The sequence below is a fragment of the Lissotriton vulgaris genome, chromosome 7 (genome assembly GCF_964263255.1).
Source record: "Lissotriton vulgaris chromosome 7, aLisVul1.2, whole genome shotgun sequence".
NCBI classification, from domain to species: domain Eukaryota; kingdom Metazoa; phylum Chordata; class Amphibia; order Caudata; family Salamandridae; genus Lissotriton; species Lissotriton vulgaris.
In genome coordinates this window covers 827128380-827149874 of record NC_141695.1, presented here as the reverse complement: position 1 = coordinate 827149874, position 21495 = coordinate 827128380, and the positions used below count along the sequence as shown (strand labels likewise).

The 21495-nt window shown below is 43.4% G+C and overlaps 1 protein-coding gene across 12 annotated transcripts in view; it reads left to right on the top strand.

Moving 5' to 3' along the window:
* Positions 1 to 1630: 1630 nt before the first annotated feature.
* LOC147702483 (uncharacterized) overlaps positions 1631 to 21495 on the top strand; it is a 203202-nt gene continuing 183337 nt past the window's right edge. For 5 of the 12 annotated variants that reach the window (XM_086931113.1, XM_086931114.1, XM_086931109.1 and 2 more), the window contains exon 1: positions 1631 to 2054. In XM_086931113.1, the coding sequence (XP_086787239.1) occupies positions 2021 to 2054 (34 nt within the window). In that variant the 5' untranslated portion in view covers positions 1631 to 2020. The remainder of the gene's footprint in view (positions 2055 to 21495) is intronic. The other 7 variants (XM_086931105.1, XM_086931107.1, XM_086931106.1 and 4 more) reach the window with 2 other exon arrangements.

Genomic DNA, 21495 nt, shown 5'->3' with positions numbered 1-21495 from the left:
CTCTTAACACACACTTGGTCTGTTAGCTCAAAGGATTGGTTAAGCTAAAAGGAGCGTAGTGGGCTAGTATCTCTCCAATCGGGCCAGATAAAAAGGTTTGGTCATACTATTGATTTTAAAACACGATATGCTGCCGCCATCACTCTATTTTCTGAACCCAGAACAGGAACTGTATTCCAACGTCAACAGATGAGGGCACAATTGGTGGACCCCTTCAGACTACAAGATAAGTCCAGGACTAACTCATAGTCTTTGACTTTGAATAGGACTACAGCAAGGCTAGTTTGTAGGCCTCTGCACGCCCTAGGTTATTGTGATGCCAGGGCCCAAAAATCAAACGTCAGGATACCAGATATACCCAGTCCGAGTACTCAGGGCAGGGGGACACCCCTGGTTACTACGTAGGGGGCATTCCCATTCCAACAATATTACTTTTGGACAATTCTAGCAATATGTTGGTCAACCTATGTCATCACTTGAAGTATCTGATCTGCTAAATTCTACCATGTATACGTCTAGTGTGAAAAAATAAAAAGTACTACTACAAATTAGTTTGCCTGTATTTGCAGCTGTGCCCTAAAGCTTCATAAAATTCTTAAAATTGGGTGAAATATTGAAAAATGTACCGAATAATTGTGAGGAAATGTGTTTGATATTTTGTTGCCGATTAAAAAAAATTCAGAACGGGGGATGCAGCACTAGATAGTTTAAAAACATTCCCTTACTTCTTGGCTTCCCTTCTTCCCCGCGGTCACCCATTTTGGGCACTCCAAAAAATAAATACAAAAATAATAAATAAGTGAATAAAAAGTAAAGCTGCAATGTGATATCTTTGATGGTATTATTCTGGGATTGCCGTGAGTGGTTTAGATTATAAAAGAGATACATTGAGAGAGGTGTGTGGAAGTATTGATGCTTGAAGATCTGTGCATAATATGAACCCGACAGAGATGCGTTATGAAAGAAATTTATCAATTTATGGTCAATATTTTATAAACAACATTGAACTATATCTGCTTCATTTGCAGCGTGTCGCCCTCTTTTCATTCCCCAGGACACAACATGCTTCCATAGATTCGAGTACAGTCGCCCTCTTAGCAAACCTGTATCACAACAAAAATAAGGTTTATTCCCCATTCACTGCAATGGGATAACTTTTGTAAAACATCTGATTTCAGGGTCACGTGGTTGACACGTATATGTTGACATATTGGAAAACAATCAGATTTTCAGTAGGTATATATAATTCTAAGACCCAGATCTACTTGAGTAGTCATTTACAGCAAACCCTGTGCTGTGCTACGAATCCAAATTCGTGTGCGTCGCCCAGCTGGGCAAAGACAAATAGCCTGTCAGGTGGCACCTTTTAATGGCACTGCCCCTGAGCTGTGAGAAATTTCCAGAGCCCCTCTATCAGGACCCCATCATCTGAGAACTGACTTCATCTAAGGCCTGGGAGCGTTGAGGTAGCGCGCAGACAGCAGGACTAAGGGTGGGGATGGGCACCAGGGCAGCTCGTGCCAGCTGAGTCTTTGGGCGGGAGCTTCCCTGGCACCAGAGGCCCTATCTCTCGCCTGCAGACAGGCAAAGCGCGGGCGGGGCCACAGCTCAGCGTGTACATTCGAGACCCCAAAGCCCTAACCAGTCTACGAGGGGCAGACACGTCTGTTTCCCTGGGGGCAAAACATCAGCAGCGTCGCAGAGAGGGCGGGCCTGTGCCACCAAGTAGTAACACCGCCTCGGACAAGACCATTACAGACAAGGGGCAGGCCTTTGTAACTGGGTGCAAACCCAGCCAAGACGCCGCAGCATCGCAGAGAGCGCTGGCCTGTGCCACTAAGTGCAAACTTCGCCTCGGACAAGAGCTTTGAAGACACGGACAGGTCTGCACCGCCGGGGGTCCTCTCATCGGCAAAGGCAGGAGCACAACAGGTAGGAGGAGACACAGCAGCATCCCAGCATCCCAGACCGAGGGAGACCTAGACACCGACTACAGGGACCATAGAAGGCGGACGTAAACATGGAGCTCTGCCTACTGTTTTTAATGCTTCTAGGTGAGTTTTTCTCGGGTCCCCCTTGACCTCATCTTCACTTCATCTATAGATTTTTAGCTGATTCTCTGCTTCCCTCCCATATATCCACCTATTACTCTTTTTATACAATCTCTTCCTGCTAAATCAGTCGTTAGCTGGATGTCCTAATCTCTGCCCCCCCCCCCCCCCCCCCCCCTCACCGTTCTTCTTAACTTGGAAACGCGCAGACAACTCGTGCTGTATAATTCGGGGCAGTGGAGTGACCTCTGGATCTGCTCTGCAGAATCCTCCCCAGCCGGGCTACACTGCACAGCCATTCAAAGACTGCAACGCCAAGCGCTCAATGTGCCTCGCTTAACTCGGGAATAAGTCAAATACTGAGACCCACCTTTAGGCGCTGCCGTGCCATAGCAGCCAGCGTGAGGATAGTGCAGGCAGGAAGGGTTAGCAGGACTCTGACCATGACCCGATATTTCTTCCCTCCCCTCGCTATCCGGAGTGAGGCTTTTACCAAGGAGAGTTATTTGGTTTTCCATTTGAATGGGCCGGTATTGTGGCCTTGGGACACAAGTGGTAAAGGACAGTGTCCACACCGATTACTGGCCGAGAGAGAGAGAGAGAGAGAGAGAGAGAGAGAGAGAGAGAGAGAGAGAGAGCGAGAGAGGGAGGGGATGTGAAGGTAGCAAGGAGATGAGGGAGAGAGCAAACAAAGACACCTTTTCATGGCATGCTAACAGAAAAATGGAAAAGTCGGCCACTCTTATCATCAGTGAAATGCTAGAACTCACCCAGTCAAAAGAAGGACAAACAAGCTATGTTCAAGGGGGAGCCACAAACACAAAAATAGGGAGGAATGCCATTAAATTAAGAGTAGGGAATTAAGATGGACAATAAAACCACTCAATCATGTGCAAGGGCCTGACACAAAATCTACCCAGTGTACTGTATTGTTCAAAATAGGAAGTTGACAACCCACAGCTCAAGCTGCCTGTAGGCGACACCTGTTATGTTTATGTCATGTTTATGAAGTTTATAAAGTGGACTTTCACCAGCCTGTTTCATGGCGCTGAGGAGGGAACAAGAAGACAAATACAGGTGGGTAGAGTATTAGTCGTAGGAGTGTCTGAATAGCCAGGTTCTGAATGTTTTCCAGAATTCTAAAATAACAGGGTGCAGTTTTTATTTCCATGGGGAAAGAATTCCATATGTTGGGAGTAATGACCAAAAATCTAACCAAAAAATGGATTCTTGAATAGTCCCTTGAGTCAATCGCTGTGTCAGCTACTATTCAGCGGGGGTAATGAAGCTAAAAGAGCTGACTACTATAACGTTTTAATGGAAGATCCTGGCTGCGGATCAAAAACCCTTGCACCGCTATTCCGGTAGTTGTTTTAAGATAGTTCAAATCACTTCTTATTGCATGCTTCTATAATCGGATTGATGCAAACAAAAGTCCTATCCATATGCCTGTATCTTTATTAATATTCATGGTGGTAATGTGTTATTATTTAAATATGGATGAACGTTTTATTATTATGGTCTGGTTGAATGGTTGATCTTTCACTGGTGAATTGTTTATATGTTTTAACTGAACAATTTATATTTGAAAATAACTACATGTATAGATGGTGTTGGCCAGGTTGGTCTAGTTGTAGCTTAAAACTGTGTGGACGAAAAAGATGCCATATCACTTCGAAAGGCTGCATTCCCCGATGATGGGGACCAGGCATCGGAGTTTTATGCTAAAGGATCCAGCCAGGTGGTCCACTGGTGGAGCAGTCAGGTATATAAGATCCTCTCCTGTGGCCTCCTGGTTGCATTCAACAGGGTTTACAGAACTGTCCTATCATAGAAGATGAAGGCACTTGGCATGAGGAATAGTCCCCTGGCACTCATTCACTTACAGTAAACGTTCAACCTCCCCTTGGCAAATACCAAACCACATGTATATACTACATTCACTCTCAAATCAACATTCAGAGCTAGTATGACATGCACACTAATGATTTAAACGTAAGTACCACAGACGTATAGAGAGACACAAGGCTCACATTATGTATTCTCCAGTGGCTTTTTAATTTCAAGCTAAAGGCCCAAATACTATGTCCATTGGTAGTATCACAATAGAAAATGTTTGTACCATTTCCCAAATTTAAAACAGTTACCATCTAAAAACATTATGTGGTAATTACATGTTGTACACCATACTACGCAAATACATGTATACAATAAAGTTCAAACAAAATCGTAAACAAACACAGGGAGAACAAAAAACAAACAAAACCAGTGGTCTATTCAGTGTAACTGATCTGTTATGAAAATGTATTCACTTACTCCAGTGAGGTAACTGAACACAACCACTCCTAGATAACAGAGGTCGAAGCTTCGGAAGAAGCCAAGAACGGAAGGGCTTAATGGAGGGTGGCATGTTGGCATCAGTATGTTTCAGTCTGAGAGGTGCTCCTAGGGGGCAAGGGGATTCAGGCTCAGGTTCTGGAAATGGCTACTTTCTGTAGGAGATTTGGTATTATGGAGCAAACACTGGTCGGGCCGCAGAGGCTACAGGCTAACCTGGATGTCTATTATGGTGCTTGTCTGTGGACCGTGAAAACTTCTGAAACAAAAATATTGGTTTTGGAGAGGTCAGTAGTGAAAGACAGTTGGTATCTCAGTTCGTTACATAATACAATTACTTTGGGCATATAGTCCTAAGCCCCCGTTCTATAAACTCCTCTGTGGAACCTAATTGTGCCCAGACTAAATTATCTAATGAGGTGGGGAATTCAAAAGAGGACAGCCCAAGCCTAAAGATTCTTTGTTGGAATATAGCTGGCCTCTCTAAGAAATTACCCCTCCCAGACTGGAACAGCTACGTTGAAGGCTACACTATTTGTATCTTTCAAGAGACAGGGAGTCAGGTTCCTCACCATAAAGTAGGCTTTGTGTCCTACTGCGTTCCAGCAGTTCAATCTTTAGCAGGGAAGGGCCTTCCTCCGGTGGCCTATTAGTATGGATCAGCATTTCCTTAGATTGTACAATGAAACAGATCCAATGCATTTCTCCTGACCTTTTAAGATGAACTATTAGGGAGAATCAAGGAAGCAGAATTCTGGATATTTTTAACATCTATGTTCGAGGAACAAAGGGAGGAGCAGAATCTCCGATAGTCGCATCCTTGGAAGCTGAACTTTCCAAATGCCCCCACGATTCGCACATCCTGGTAGGGGGAGACTTTAATTGCACTTTTGAGCCTCTCGCTGCCGTGGATGTGCTAGACATTGAAGAGGACGATGCGAAGCGGGAAATCCCCTCGCTGAGGACCCCGCCGATAAAAAGATGGACCAAATTGGCTGTTCAGTTGAACTCTCTAACCGTAGAATATGGGCTAAGGGCAACCAATGGCAGGTCAGCGTCTGATTAAGCAGGGGCACATACCTGTAATAGGGTAGGTTGCTCCTCGCGAATTGACTATATCCTTTTGAATTGCAAACTGTGGCGGCACTTAATAGATATGGTGATAGCACCTACAGTTGATAGTGACCATAATCCATTATGTTTAACTTTAAAGTCCTTATGGTTGCCCAATTCTGGTCCTAGTGATACAGGAAACTTAATGTCAACGAGGGAAGTAATTCCCTCAAATTGTAGTAGTTACCTGAAATGGCATAGAGTTGTCCTGGGTGATAAGAAACTATACAGCATTAGAGAGACTCTGGCAGAGGCTTTAAATGAAAAGAGAGAAGCCTCTTTTTTTATTTTTTTTTTATTGAGAATTCATGAGGCATAATGAGAAAACAATATACATAATTTAAATGAAAGAGACAAGATACAATATAAACAATCGGCCTAAATTAACAATACAGAGGTAATACACAGATCGATTATCGGATTACATAGCTTAGTATCCAATTGAATTGATTCTTTTAAATAATCAAATAGTTAATATTATTAATATGAATATTATAAATATTAAGCCGGCTGCGACAAACAAAAAGGAGATGGAAAAAAAAAGAGAATGACAGTTAAGAACATTACCATAGTTCTAAGAACCCAATGAGCTTACTACAATCTGTTAGCCCGCCAGGCAGCCACTGGTGCCCAGATCTTCATCCCCACTTCTCTTAATTTTTAACCCTTGAGTTCATACAGAGCCGCCTCCACATTATGTATTCCTAATAGTCTGGACATCCACATTTGGAAGGTTGGGGCCTCAGTGTCTTTCCAGGCTGCTGAAATTAATATTTTAAGTACAGCTGTAGAGATAAAGACTAAAGCTTCAGTCTCAATATTTAATTTCAATTTGCTTTCACATCCTATGATCATGAGTGTTGGAGACAGAGTTATCTTAGCATCCAACAACCCCGCCCAGAATGCTTCAATCTCTGTTTTAGTTGATCCAAGTTTCTCGCACTGATAAAACATATGGATAATATCAGCCGGACCTTTACAGCATCTGGGACAGTTGCTGTTTTCCCTCTTACCCCAATCATAGAGCTTGGAGGGGGTGTAGTACAGGTTAAATAATGTTTTGAAGTGCTGAGCTCTTAAATTGGAGGAGCGTAGGAATCTTCCATCCATTATAAGGGCTCTGTCCAAGTCAATGTCCGGATCCTCCAATTTTGAAGCCCAGGCTGCCTCAGTTTTGCCCATATCGTCCTGGGATTCCTCCACAAACAGCCTGTACACTCCGTTGATTCTAGGTTCACCCCCCTTCAGATAATCCAGTATGTTACACCTCTCCCTTAAGATGCTACAAGGCCTTGTTGATCTGATTGTACTGACCACCTGAGCATATTTGTAATCTTGGCTACCCTGGAGGGAGTACCTTTGTCTCAGGTCTTCCAGAGTTCTACACTCATCCCTGACCATAACTTGCCCCAGTGTCAGGATACCCTGTCGCTCCCCGTGTCTCCAAGACCCATAATTACTTAGGTTAGGAAAGAGGCCCGAGTTCCAAAGTGGGGTGTGGTGATTATATTTAGAGATTGCCAGAGCTTTCTGAGCTGCTACCCAGACCCCCCATATCCCTTCAAGTGTCTTGTATCTCGATTTATTGTAATAGCTTCTTTCTGTTTTCCTTAATAATACCCCGGTAGCCTCACTTCCAAGCAGCAGTTCAAAAATAGATGGAATAACATCTTGTCTGCTTGGGGAGTTTACACTATTTCTCACGGGATTGAATAATATAGCCATCTGCGTACGAAGACAAGACCAGTGATAGTATCTCAGGTTTGGCAGTCCCAAGCCCCCCCTTTCCTGAGGCAAAGACATATATTTCATGGATCTTCTAACCTTTCCATATTGCCACAAGAAATTCATAAAGATGGATTCTATTTGTTTAATAATTTCCCCCTCTATTTTAAAGGGGATCAACCGGAATTGATATAATACCTTGGGGAACATAGTCATTTTGATGACATTGGCACCACCTAATATTGAAAGTTGTAATGTATCCATTCTTTTCAGATTCTCCCTCATAGATTTCATAAGAGGGATGAAATTATCTCTGATTATCAACTCCGGCTGTGCGTTGATCGTTATCCCCAGATATACCACGAAATCAACAAATCTGGAGTCTGATTTAATTATATTCTTGGAGCAGAGCACCTGCGTCTTACCCACATTTAAGCGATACCCTGATTGTCCACCAAATTTGCTCGTAGTGCCCACCACTTCACGCATAGCCACGTCGGGATCGGTGGTAATGACAGCCAAATCATCGGCATATGCCAAGATTTTTGTTTGAAATCCCTTCGTAACTACTGGTTTGATTGCTGTGTTATCAATTATTTGGCGTATTAGAGGATCAATATAAAGTGTGAATAAAATGGGTGAGCACGGGCATCCCTGCCTTGTCCCCCTCGTAATAAAGATCTTATCCGAGCTCTCACCCATCATTTGAATTTTCGCAACTGGGGTGATATACATTGCCTGAATAGCTTCCCGAAACCTTGGCCCAAACCCCCTTTTAGCGAGCACCCTCCACAGAAAATCCAATCTGACGCGATCAAAAGCTTTCTCCGCGTCTAGGAGGATCATTGCGACCCCCACCCCTCCCCGGCAGCATGGATATCAAACAATGTGATAGCTCGTCTGATATGATCAGTGGTTCCCCTACTGGGAATAAAACCATGCTGCCAGGGAGAGACCAGGGTCCCAATGATCCGTCCCAAGCGGGTTGCCAAGATCTTAGCATATAATTTATTGTCCACGTTTATTAGGGATATGGGTCTATATGAACCCGGATTTTCCGTGGGCTTGCCCTTTTTATGAAATACCACTATATTGGTCCTCATCCATGACTCAGGAATTAAGCCTGTATTTATAATCCCGTTGAAAAGGTTTAACGGAAGTGTAGATGTTTCTTCAAATAAGCATTTATAGAGTTCAATTGATAGACCATCGGGGCCCGCAGCCTTCCCTGCTGCTAGATCTTGTAGGGCCTCCGAGAGTTCATCCATGGTGATGGATTGTTCTAGAATTTCTCTATCACCACTTTGGTTCCCAATCCTGTCCACTCGATCATTGGTTCCTCAGTAACCGGATCTTCATGATACAATGTTTGATAGTATCTTTTGAAGACGTTTATGATTTCCTTTGGCTCCTCGTAACTCCTAACCTGCTCTTCTATATGTGTAATAATATTTTTCAAAGCCGCTTGTCTGATACGTAGTGCCAATGCTTTCCCGGCTTGTTCCCCCGTCTCATGCATATTCCTTCTTTGTGCTTGATATTCAGCGGCTGCTTTTTTGGCTAGTTGCTTTTGTATCTCGGCTTTAATAGTACTCACTCTTTCTAAACTTTCAGTTCCCTGCCTTCCCTGGGATATATCTTTCCTGTGCTGTTCCTCAGCCATTGATAATTTATTCATTAATTGCTCTCTCTCTAAGTTAAGTCTTTTCCAATTTTGAGAAGTGTAGCTGCTGGTTTCTCCCCTTAAGGCAGCTTTATAACTGTCCCAAACAGAGTTTCGCGATGCGCTATATCTATTTGCATCAAAAAAGGCACGTGACCAATTCTTCATATGCGCTATATAGGTGCTATCTATTAAAAGATTCCTATCGAAAGTCCATGGTCTCATTGGTTTAGCTGGTCTGTTGAGAACTATGGTTAATAATAATGGATTATGGTCTGATATTATCATGGGCAATTTGCTGATTTCTACTGTGCTAATATCTGTGGAGGAGATCATAAAATACTCTAACTTGGAATATTTCTTAAATGGGTGTGAAAAATATGTGAAGCCTGAATTCCCTGATTCAATACTACCCCAAACATCCCTCAAACCGTGTGTATCCATCATTGAACGTACTGCCCGATACACCCGGGGCTTATGCCCGGTATATCCGGTTCCCCCTTCGAAATCTGCAGAGATATTAAAATCCCCACAGACCACTATGGGTGCTGGCCAACTTGCTAACTCCTTCTCCATACGGTCGAAGGTATCAGGGTCAACGCTATTAGCCCCATAGATGCAGCAAATAGTAATGCCCAGATTCATTTCGCATAATGCCCACCGCCCCATGGTGTCAGCCTTAAATCATTTAGCTCCCCCCAGGCCCACCTTGCCAATGATAGCCACCCCCCTAATAGTAGATGTTTGGGAGGAACAAGAAAGAGTCTCAAATCCCTTTAGGTTTAACCAGTGCCTTTTCCCCCATGGCAGATGGGTCTCTTGCATACACATAATATCCGTTTGTGTAAATTTAACAAATTCCTCCAGTCTTCCCCTTTTTTCCAATCGTTTAGGCCCCCTGTATTCATAGAGCAGATTCTAAGCTTTGACATACTTCTGCCTTAGATCCTTCCTTCTATTCAGCCGTCCGTTTAGCATACTAAAAACACGCTTGATCACATACCTTGTTACAGCTTTAAATCTCAGCCTGATTATAATAACAATAGTGTCATGAATTCTCTTTTTTAGGTTTACACCCCCCCAGCACCAACCCATCCCTCCCTCCCTCCTTCCACCATCCAGTCCCTCCCGCCCCCCCAACCACCCATTGAGGCATACTGGGTCCAGCCGGATCCAGGTGTGGGCGTCTATGTGGTCTGGTCACCAAAGATCACTTTCAGAGCCTCTGGCCCCGCCTTTAGAGAATGAGAAAAGAGCACAAAAACCAAAAAAGAAAAAAGGAAAAACAAGTTAGAGAAATAAGAGCATAAGCCCGTATCAAAGCAATACTTATTTTAAGAATCTCCGGCAACTATTTTGTCCCCAATAGAATTAATTTTTTGGTTCATGATGTTTATCAGTTATCCTTCCTTGCAGTGTCCGATATTTCTTGCAGGTATCCTTCCGCTTGAATTTCACTATTGAAAAAGCGCGTAGTTCCTTTGTAAATTACTTTCAGACGGGAAGGGTTTTGTAGGTAAACAGTAGCACCAGCTTTTTCAAAAGGGGTGAAGAGCTCCCGCATACTCCATCTTCTTTCGACTGTTGGATGTGCATAGTCTAGTCTTACAAAAAAGAAGTATCCATTATGTTCCCGCTTACTGGTAGGCCGCGCAAGGTCGTAAATGGCTTCACGTAAAAGAAAGTTACCAAAATACACCAAGATTGCCCTTGGGTATTTAATGGAGTTCTCAGTGTGTTTACGTTGTGTTAGGGGAAAGCGATGGGCCCGCTGGATTTCTTTGTCCATATCCCAGGAAAGTTTTTTTCAGAAGGTTACTTATATATCCCCTAGGATCGTTGCTCTCCACGGCTTCCGGGATACCAAGAAAGCGAAGGTTGTTTCTTCTGAAGCGGTTCTCCTGATCTTCAACCTTGAACATTAAGTCTCTAATGATCCCTTCTTGAATTTTTTCTTGCTTTTGAAGGCAGGAAACATCTTTCTCTAAATACTCAGTGCGAGTTTCTAGAGATGCCATCCTTTCCGATATCTCGGTACAAGTACTGCCTACTTTGTTGACCACCCCTTCTAACTTCTGGATAGCGGCATGATTCCTTTCACTGTCTTTCTTTATGTCTTTATGGAAGTCTCTGATGGTGGTCAGGTTATCTTTTAAAGAAGGCTCAACCACTTTCCCTTTTCTTGCAGCCAATCCATGTTGTAATTGGTTTTCGCTCCCATTTGAGTCCTCTTCCATGTGCTGAGCTGGTACAGCTTCATCAGAATTATTCGATTTGTTCCTACTTTTGCTGGCTTGACCAGTGAAACTTCCTTGGTCTGAGCTTTCTTCAAAGTTTGACTTATTGAGCCCTTGGTTCCTTGTTCTCCTTTTCTCAATTTTTTTCCCCTCGGGTATAGCCTTGATCTGAAGCGCTAGATTTCTTGGCGTCTAAGGAGTCTGTGCCTTCGGGTGTTAAACCTCGGTCTGGATTAATATTATCATCGCTAATCTCACTTGTTGTAGATAAACCAGTCTCGTATATATCTGCATCCGATTCCTCAGATGGATTTTCCACTTCAGATTGTATCAATTTCACCATAAAGGGATTACGTAAGGAGCTGGGAGTCTCATTGTAACCAGTTTGCATTAAAAAAGACTTTGCTGATGTTTCGGGGTCTGGTTCCAGATGTATCATCGTATTCTCCTCATTCTTAGATGCTTCAGACATTACTGGATGTTTTGAGGCTTTTTCCCTCCTTCCTTGGGTATAGGGCAAAAGATACTGGATATACTGGGCTGGAGTGTACTAGCTTGTTCGGTAGCTTTAGCGTTTGCTTTCAGATTCTTAATAGTTTGAAGTCGCTTGGCTTTTTTTGCCATTAACTCCACATCATCATTTGCTTCAATGCATTTCGCCTTCTCTTTATCCTTTCGTTGAACTTTCTCTTTTTCACCTGGGCATTTTTCATTTCTTTCTTTGATTTTTTCTTTTTCCATTTCAATTTCCATCTCTTTGTCTTTGTTTTTGTCTTTGTCTCTGTCTTTATCTTGGTCTTTTTATTTTTATTTTTCTGAACCTTTCCCTTTTGATTTATCTTTGTTTCTATCCTTCTCTCTCCCTTTTCCTTCTTCTCGTAATTTATTTTTAATTTCCTTTGCCTTGGCTCCCCTAGTTTCTGGTCCCTTTGTCTCTGGTCGTTTATCTGTGTGTTTATCCATCGGTATGCAGGAGTCCGCAACAGTTTCAATTTCAGGTGTGTGAGCACCCCCCTCTATGCTCTTAGAAGGTATCATTGATTTGCTTAAACCCCTAGATAGTGCTAGTATATTGTCCACTTTTTTTTCCAGGTTGATCTCACTGTGCTTTATTGACCCAGTTTGCTCCTTCTGCACACTCGACACTGACACTCCAGCTCCAGCTCCATGGACCGAGTCTTCCATGACTAATCTTCTATTAAATGTTTTGCCTGGCCCAAAGATTTCAATTTGAAGCGGTGAGCTACTGAGCGGAGAGGCTGTGATAACAATTTTCCCTTGAACTTTGCTTTTTAGCCGTTTCCGCACATCTCGTCCTCCCTTATGCAGCTTCACATGGACAGGAAATTGTGGCCTTGATTGTGCTTTGTATTCCCGGGGTAAATTATATTTGCAGTTTATCTCACCTGCATATATGATGCAAAGAGCCCCAAACTCGATTTGAATTGCCGCTTTTACCAATTGATACCTAGTAGGGCCAAAGGTAGACTGTATGTTTCCATTTGTGGATTGGGTTTTCAATTTCGATTTCGAAAAGAGAGAAGCCTCTACGGACTCAGATGCCACCGAAAAAATTCCCAAAATTTATGAAAAAACTATCAGTACTCTCAGAATCTTTTTCCGTGCAACCGCTGGAGCAGGCCCCCGCTTAGTGCGTGAGAAGCCCAACGGTAACAATATGTGGTACACGAAAAATTGTAGATGCAAAAAAAACGCCTTGGTTGCGGCTGTCAAAAGCAAGTCCCTCCCTATCATTCAGCTAGCAAGAAGGGATTATAAGGAGGCAGTGTCCAATGCTAAAAAAAAGTGGGAGGAGCAGCACTGGCAAGCCCTGAAAACAGCCAGCCTGGCGAAGGATGCTAGCCGATTCTGGAACCTAATTAGAACTAAGACACATCCTGACTGTGTAGTAATCACCACTTTCTGAAACTTTATTCTAACTCTGAGGATGTCCCATGGGAAGGTCCATTCATTGATTCTAGAATGGGCCTGGGGGAACCAAACAGCTATCCTTTCTCTGAACTTGAAGTGGCGCATAGTCCCAGCAAAGTCAGCAGGCCCAGATGGCATCCCCGGGGATCTCCTTCGGGCAGACCACGCAAAATTGGCAAAATTACCATCTTAATTAATGCCATCGATAACAGCTCTCAAATTCCAGATTCCTGGAAAGGAGCAGAGGTCGTCCCTATTTATAAAAAGGGTGCCAGGTACGACCCTGTCAATTGTCGCCCAATAAGTCTGATTGATTCAGTACAAAAGGTTGCTGGGAGGGTGGGGTTGGAGAGGATCTTGGAATGGGCAGATGAAAATAGGATCCTCTCTGACTACCAAGCAGGTTTTATGGCTGGCACCGGGACAATCGAGCAGCTGTTCAGGTTACTCCTCCTCCATTGGAAGGTGGTGCAGATAGGCAAGAGCGGTCTTTATCTCCCATTTATTGATCTAAAGACTGCCTTTGACCTGGTCCCCCGGGGGCGCCTGTGGCAGGTGTTAGCAGAGCATCTTAAACATGTTGGTGCGTCTTCATGAAGGCCATTATGCCCAAGTGAGATGGGGTTCTCAAGGACAGAAGACAACCAGAATATCGGTTAACAGGGGTGTTTGCCAGGGCTGTGTTTTAGCTCCCACCCTATTTTCTTTGTATGTGAATGGGGTGGTTGAACATCTACAGCGAATACCGTCTGACGCTCCAGCTCTGGCGGATGAAAAAATTCCTACCCTCCTGTTCGGCGATGACACCCTCCTTATCTTTAAGACCCTGAGGGGCCTGCAGAGTCTGTTGGACAGCTTTCAGTCATTTTGCACCAACATAGAACTGGTCATTAATTCTGAGAAAACAAAGTATCTGGTGTTGAATTCCCCAAAAAATCTTAGGACTCCACCAGCACTAAATTCAGTCCCGTTAGAGAGGGTCACCATGTTTGATTATCTGGGTATCCGCATCTCTGACTCCATGCTCTGGAGTTCTCACACCCAAAAAATGCTTCTGAATCATAAAAGGGTAGCGGGGGCAATACTTAAAGAGCACCGCACTTCAGATTCAGAAATACTTTATTCGGTTATAAATGAAGAATAACCATAAAAGTAGCATGAAAGGTACAATTTACAAGGGGTCAAGTAAACATTTTTAAAATCACAAAGAAAAAGAAAACACCAAAATTAAGTTCATGTGTACAATATAGAAAAATTAATCCATTTGAATTGATTTACGACACTTAAAAACTGATTTTAAAAATTCAGCAAGTGAGGCTACCATAAAAACAGTTTCCATTTTCTGGCACTCTAAAAACGCTAGGCGACATCTATATACATTTAAATCTTTAAGGATAGGGATGATGAGTTTCCTTCGGAAGAGAGTATAAAATTTACAGAAAAATAATATATGTATATCGGATTGTGGGGATACATCATCACATGGACAAAGACATAAATCCTTCGACCAACAATTCATCACAGGGAAGGATAATGTCCTAAAAACAATATTAAATCTAAACCGGGTCAAAAGGAAGCGTTCATTGTTGGACATATACAATGATAAATATGGCTGTAATTTCTCTCCACATAAAATGTCCTGGTGGGCAGAAACAGTCTTTTTTCTCGCCTCCTCTATATGTCTTTTTTCCCTGAGGTACGACATACACAGATTTTTCAAATCTCTTCTAGGTATGTATGCCATTGATTGTGGATCCTCAAAGTATTGGGGGCAACTTAATTTTTCAAGAAAGTTTCTGACGTAGCATATCCATTTAAAGTCATTGATATTGTCCAATGCTAAAATATCCTTTAAAATAGCCCGGTTAACAACACATTCATCATTTGTCCAAACCCTATGCCAAAGAAGGATTGGCTGAATTTTAATAGTATCAGTAACATAAGGTATTCCCAATTCAGCATGGCATATCATCGTTGCGGTACTTTCGGGCACGGACAGAATGTGGCATAAAAACTTATTTTCCATGGTTTGAATTGAGCTAATATTTGAGTAACCCCACAATCCTGCACCGTAGGTAACTACAGATAAACAAGTCGCATTGTAAACAGTTAAAATCTCCTTTATGGGTTTTTTTCCTAATTTTTTCATAAAGCATTTTAGGGCCATAATAGTTTTGGTAAATAACAAAGATCTGGCATGAATTGCAGTAGTCCATGAGCCACTTTTATGAAACAATATCCCCAGATATGGGAAGGTGGGGGTCCTTTCTAAGGGATTGGAATTTATAAAAATTGGCTTCAGATGCTTGCTTGTTCTTGACCCACAATACATAGACAGAGTTTTAGAACAATTGATTTTCAGATCTAAACCAAGCATGAAACTGTTAAAGGATGTAACCAAAGTTTGTAAAGCCATTGGGGTGCGTGCCATCAAAACAGCATCATCAGCGTACATCAGGGCAGGGACAGGCCTACCTCCCACCATAGGCATGTCCCTGCCCTCCTGCACGAGGTGCTTCTCCATTCCATTTATATATAACAAAAATAAAAAGGGGGCTAGAACGCACCCTTGGCGCACACCCCGACCAATCCCTAATTGTCTGCTACATTCACCATTTTTCCCATATCTGACAGTTGCGGTGGCCCCGGAATATAGATCTCTCAGAAAGCATATAATAGCATTGTCTACCCCCAGTTCGGCCATAATTGACCACAGTTTATTATGTGACACACAGTCAAAAGCTGATGATAAATCAACAAATGTGAGGTATAGACGTTGTTTTTTGACCTTTATATACTTCTGTTGCAAGGTGAACAGATTCAATCCTTGCTCTATGGTCCCTAAACCCTTTTGGAACCCAAATTGAAAATCACTTAACACCCCATTATCTTCAGCCCAGCTTTGCAATTTAGCTAAAATCACTCTCCCCAAAATTTTTATGGAAGAGTCCAATAGGGAAATTGGCCTATAGCAGGTACAGCTTAGCCTGTCCCCTTTCTTAAAAATTGGGACTATGACCGATGTAAACCAAGTAGGAATTGGACTATTTGCCAAAGCAGCATTGAATAGCTGGACTAGCAGTGGCCCCCATAATTCGATGTTAGCCTTATAGAGGTCAGCTGGTATGCCGTCTGGTCCAGCCGCCTTACCCCCCTTAGTCGCCTTCAAGCTTGCAATAACTTCAGGAAGGGTTACAACCAGGGTTTTAGATGTATCTAAATTTAGCAGCACTGCGTCCTGGCCTGTGTCAAGGGTGATTCCACAACCCTATAGAGGGAGGAAAAGTGAGCCACCCACTCATCTTCTGAAACGGCGATTTCCATGCGTGCTTTTTGTTCATATAGGAGGGGGGTGTTAATGACCTTCCAAAAAGCAGCCGGATCCTTTGATTGTGACGCCGCACATAAGTTGTCCCATGCTTCCCTTTTTATCGAGGCCTTCCTGTCCTTCAATGCTATATTATAATCCCTCCTTGCAATTCTAATTAAGATTACATCCCGTGGTCTTTTATGAATTGCATGTCTAAGCTTTGTTAAGGCTTTAGTGCACTTTTTATCAAACCATTTCCTATTGGACTTTAGGGAATTTTTCCTTGCAACCCACAGTGCTTCCTTAATTGTGGTAGAGATGATGTTAAAATGGGTTATTATTTCGCTACTCTCCGCATATTCATATAAACAGATCGAAAAACTACTCATGCACTTACTCAATATTTTAAACAGAAAATCATCCGGAACCACTCTACTCCATTTAAGGTTATAACCATTTTGGGTACCCAGCTTCACATCCTGGACCATTTGGTTGGGACATTCTCTATTATCGGGTACAACAAATAGGTTCTCCATTTTTAATACCTGTGGGAGGTGGTCACTCAGTGGTAAGTCCATGATACTCGCGCTAATCAATCTACCCGCAGAGCTTTGCGTACATAAACTAAAATCAATAATAGATGAGGCCCCCCACCCAACAAAGGTTGGAACAAATGACGTTGTGTGATGGGCTAACTCATTTGAAAACCCAAAATCAAAATTAAAAATCATCTCGTTTAATAAATCACCTAGTAGGGTATGTTCAAAATGCGTCAGGTTGATATCTTGTTCCAGCATTAAACCGCAAATACCCTTCTGACCCTTTTTACAAAGAGTACAATTAAAATCACCCCCCCATAATAACATAACTTCGCCCCTTTTACTCATATCAAGTTCGTATTGCATATCTAAGGTTAGTGTAGCAAGTACATCCTTAATCATGCTACCTAAACAGTTATTGTAAAAGTTAAAAAGAACCATCTTTGGACCCTTCCTTATGTCTATCACAATTTTTTGATAGTAACTGGATCCAGGGGAAAAAGAGATTTTATCATAAACTAGGAGATTGGATATATATACAGTCAACCCTCCCTTGGGTCTTCCGTGTACTCCTCCCACCGCGGGGGTAAAGTAAGTTTTATAGCCATTTAGATGTATCGGCGTGGTGGCCCAAGTTTCTTGAAGGGCTAATATACCCACGTCGGTAATGGCATCGTCCCAGGATGGATTGGTAATCTTCTGTTTTAATCCTGCCACGTTCCAAAAGACCACCTTGCAATAATCTTTTTCTGCGGGTAAAATGTCTACAATGACACCAACTTGTCTGACCTGGCTCCCTTGTATAATCCCATCCCCCACTCGTGTTTCTAGGGTTTCTTCACACCCAGAACGGTTTATCAGACCCGAGTCCACAGGTTTATTAGTCATCAGGGCATCTTCCTTGATCTTGGGGAGTCAGTCCACCGCTTCCAAACAATCAAACCGGTTATAACACGGAAAGATCGGAGGAAATTGCAGATTGCCTAACCATCCTGGGTCATAACCTTGTGGGCGAAAGTAAGGAGGCCTCCCTCTATGTTTCACAACATTCCAACCATCATCATACCTCCCATTCCACGGTGTGTTATGGTAGTTGTTTTCAAAAGCCTGACCATTATTACCACCTTGGTGTCGATTTTCCCTGGTCCAACTCCACCTATTATCCGGGTGTTCACCCTCAGGGTAGAAGTAATATAATGCCCTAGCCACAATGGACAGACCATGATTTCTTGGGGGCCTCGTTGTGATAAATTCAGCAGTGCGTGGGTTCTCAAATGTTATCACCACGCAGTCACCGTGTGTCCTTTTTTTATTATACCCAACCCATGGAGCCCTTTCAACCATCAGGATGTTGCTTTTGATGGCTGGGGGGAGAGGATAGTTATCATTCAGCCAATGTATTGTTTTATTTACAAGTCCCCCATTATTTTCATTTGATTTAGCATCCGGTTGAGGGACTCCGGTGAGAACCACAACATAAGGTGCAGCTTCTGGGGGTAGGTGTATGTTTCTACGCAACTCCCTTTTTTCTAAATTATCTTTATCCTGTTGTGATTTGGGAGTTTGTGTGAGTGGCGCTACTTTGTGAGTTGTGGTTGGGTTTTTAGGTGTTGGTATGGGTTTTGGAGGTAGATTAGTGGTAGGTTTTGGAGGTAGATTAGTGGTGGGGACGCTTTTAGCAGCTGTGGGTGGCCTATTCGTAATCGGTTTTTTTTGTGGAACTTTATTGTTCAAATTGAAGCTAGGGGCACTAATATCTTTATGGATATTATTCAGTATAGATTCCAAACAGCGTAGCCTAACCTCAATCGGTTCTAAGAGGATTTTTAGCATTTCAAAGATGTTATTGTTAACCATGATTAGGCTACTACTGTCCTCACTCCCTCTAGCTCGATTGTCAACTTCCCCGCTTAGTTCCATAATTCCCTCCAAGCTACTATCTAAGACAGTTTCGTCTGGCAGACTTAATGTTAAGCCCACGTTTGCCTGAGGCCCACCCGTGATGTCCTTAGTATGAGTATGAACATCTAAATTGGTGCTGACATTCAAGGAAATCGGATCCAACTGAATTGGATCGTGATTTTTACCGATCTGGGCTTTTTCCCCTTTTCGAGTGGTAGTTTTAATGGACTTTTGCTTATTACTCTTTTGTTTAGGGATTTCCCCCTCTTTCCTGCCCCTTTCATTTAAGGTACTAGCTGTAGTTATATTTTCAGTCTCGTTAGCAGCCGGGCCGCTTTCCACCAATAAGGAGAGATTAGGGGTTGCCTCCAGGCCTTCCTGGGAGGCTGGCACATTACAGCCCCCATCCTTGTGTACCATTACAAGTGTGTTTGGAGCAGATAGACTATTAGGAGTACAGGCTTGTGCAATATGGCCTAAAGAGGAACGCTTTGCCATGGCTAAATCTTGGGACACCCTTCTGTCCATCAATATAATCCCTTCATCAATGAGGGCGTGAGTGCGGACGATAAAATCGTCTAGGGTGCCAGTCAGTTTCTTTACTCCAGCAGCTGCCATGCTTCTGGTCTCTGGGCAGTTCATAGCAGGCCCAATAGATATCCAACAGTGAAGCAGGTGAAAGTTTCGACCAGGTACAAATACCAATCTCGGTATATCAATATCTTACAGGCTCACAATGGTGGGTTACTTCAATATTTAGCCAACTTACAGTTATGCAGTCTCGCTGTCCTTGGGCTACTCGCAATCGAGCAGGGTGTCTGGCCCAGGCCAGGCTCCTCGGGCCTCCTCGGGCCTAAGAGGGCCCGCCCTTTGCCCGGGCTTCGCCCCGGGCGTCCCGCGAAGCTGGTCCTGCGGCGCTTTTGTGCGCCTCCCCTGGCGCCCTCGCGGTGTCACAACGCGCGCCGCCGCGTAGGCTGCCGGGATTCGTAGTCCCGGAGCGGCGGCGCGTCCAAACTGCAGGGAAGGTGACTCTCGGCGGTGGCGGCATGGGCTGTGAAGCCTGGCAAGCTGTGGCATGTTGTGGCGCTTTTGCAGGTAAGTTATTCCGTTTTCCCCGTTCGGCAAGTCTTTCTTTGATGTTTATGCCCTCTTCGACATGCTGGCTAGGTTGGAGGTTTCGGTGTCAGAGAGAGGAATCTGTTCGCTGTTGGATCTTTCCCGTTGGTGCTGCAAACGTTAACTGTGTTCCGGTTTAGCGTAACTATCCATCTGTAGAGTGTATGACTTCGGTGGCACTAGGTCCCACCAGACGCCTCCACTCCTTCCCTACTCTGTACAATTCACCAACAGCACTACCGGAAGTACATCCGCAAATGAGACACCTCACTTCCGCCTGGGCCGGACCAAATAGAACAGTTCGCTTGCCAAGTGCTTCGTGCTTCTACGCGTCAGCCTCGGGTTGGGAATTAACGATGCCGGCTTACAACAAGTAGACCTATCGCCCCTGCTATCGACATCTATAAGGCCGGAGGAGTGAGCTCGGCTCTTTATGGAGCCTAACTCTGGGGCTTTTCTAATTCAGAGCAAATTGTGAAATCAGAAAACAAATTTTTAAAAGAACCTATGATGCTGCCCCAGAGGACCCCCACCGGGCCCTTACTACAAGATCTAGGGTGCCACTCATTTAGAGATCTAGCAAGACTTCGCCCCCTCCTGTTGTGGGCCCGCATGTGGCGGACACCAGACCGGATAAAGTATGCAGCGGGGTTAGGAGAAATAATGAATATGGATGGGTGGCATAAAATTAAATGGCTAAAGGACCTAAAAACATTACTGTATGACCTTGATCTTAAAGAGGTATGAGCAAATAGAACTGCTCCACGGAAGGAAGAACTCAAGAAGGCTTACTGGTCCTGGGTTAGTAACAAGGGTTTCCTTGATCCTAAATTAGGCAGGTTGTCAGAGGAGTTCCTGCAACACAAGTATTTCACTCGCTACGAACCATACCTGGATGTCATACAAAAAACTTACGACAGAGCTCTGTTTTTTTAGTTCAGGGTTGGTTCACTCCTCACTTGCGAAATGACTGCGCAATGGAAGGCTCCCCACCAGACACCAGCCCCCTGCCCAAGCTGTGAGGCTAATCTTGAGTCAATAGCGCATGTCATGTTCGTTTGTCCAGCCTACAAAGCGCCAAGCGAATGTTGGCTTAAACCACTCTGCAAGGAGTTAGGTACTCGTAGCCTCCTCGTGGCGCTGTGCATTTTAAGATCTGATGCATGAGCCCTCTATGCGTGTGGTTTGGCCAAATTCCAGAGATGGGCGTGGAATATTAGAGCCAGAATCTTGAATGCCAATCCTTAAGTATTCTTGCTGCTATGAGTTCTCCGCACTTTGTGAATTGCACTTTCTCTAATTTTTTTATGCTGTAAATGCTATTTTAATTATTTATTATAAGTTTTTAATGAATTGTGGTATTCAGTCGATTAGGGTATATTAACTATTTGTCAAATGTATTGCGTTTTTAATAATATAGCTTTTTATTCTTGTTATACAGCTTTTAAGATATGTTTTTATCGAAATAAAGCTATTTTGACTGACTGACTGACATTTACTTTGGCGATGTAAATGCCAGGTCACTGAATTTTGAGGTAAAAGTGTTGTGTAGCTGAACAAAACAAATGAG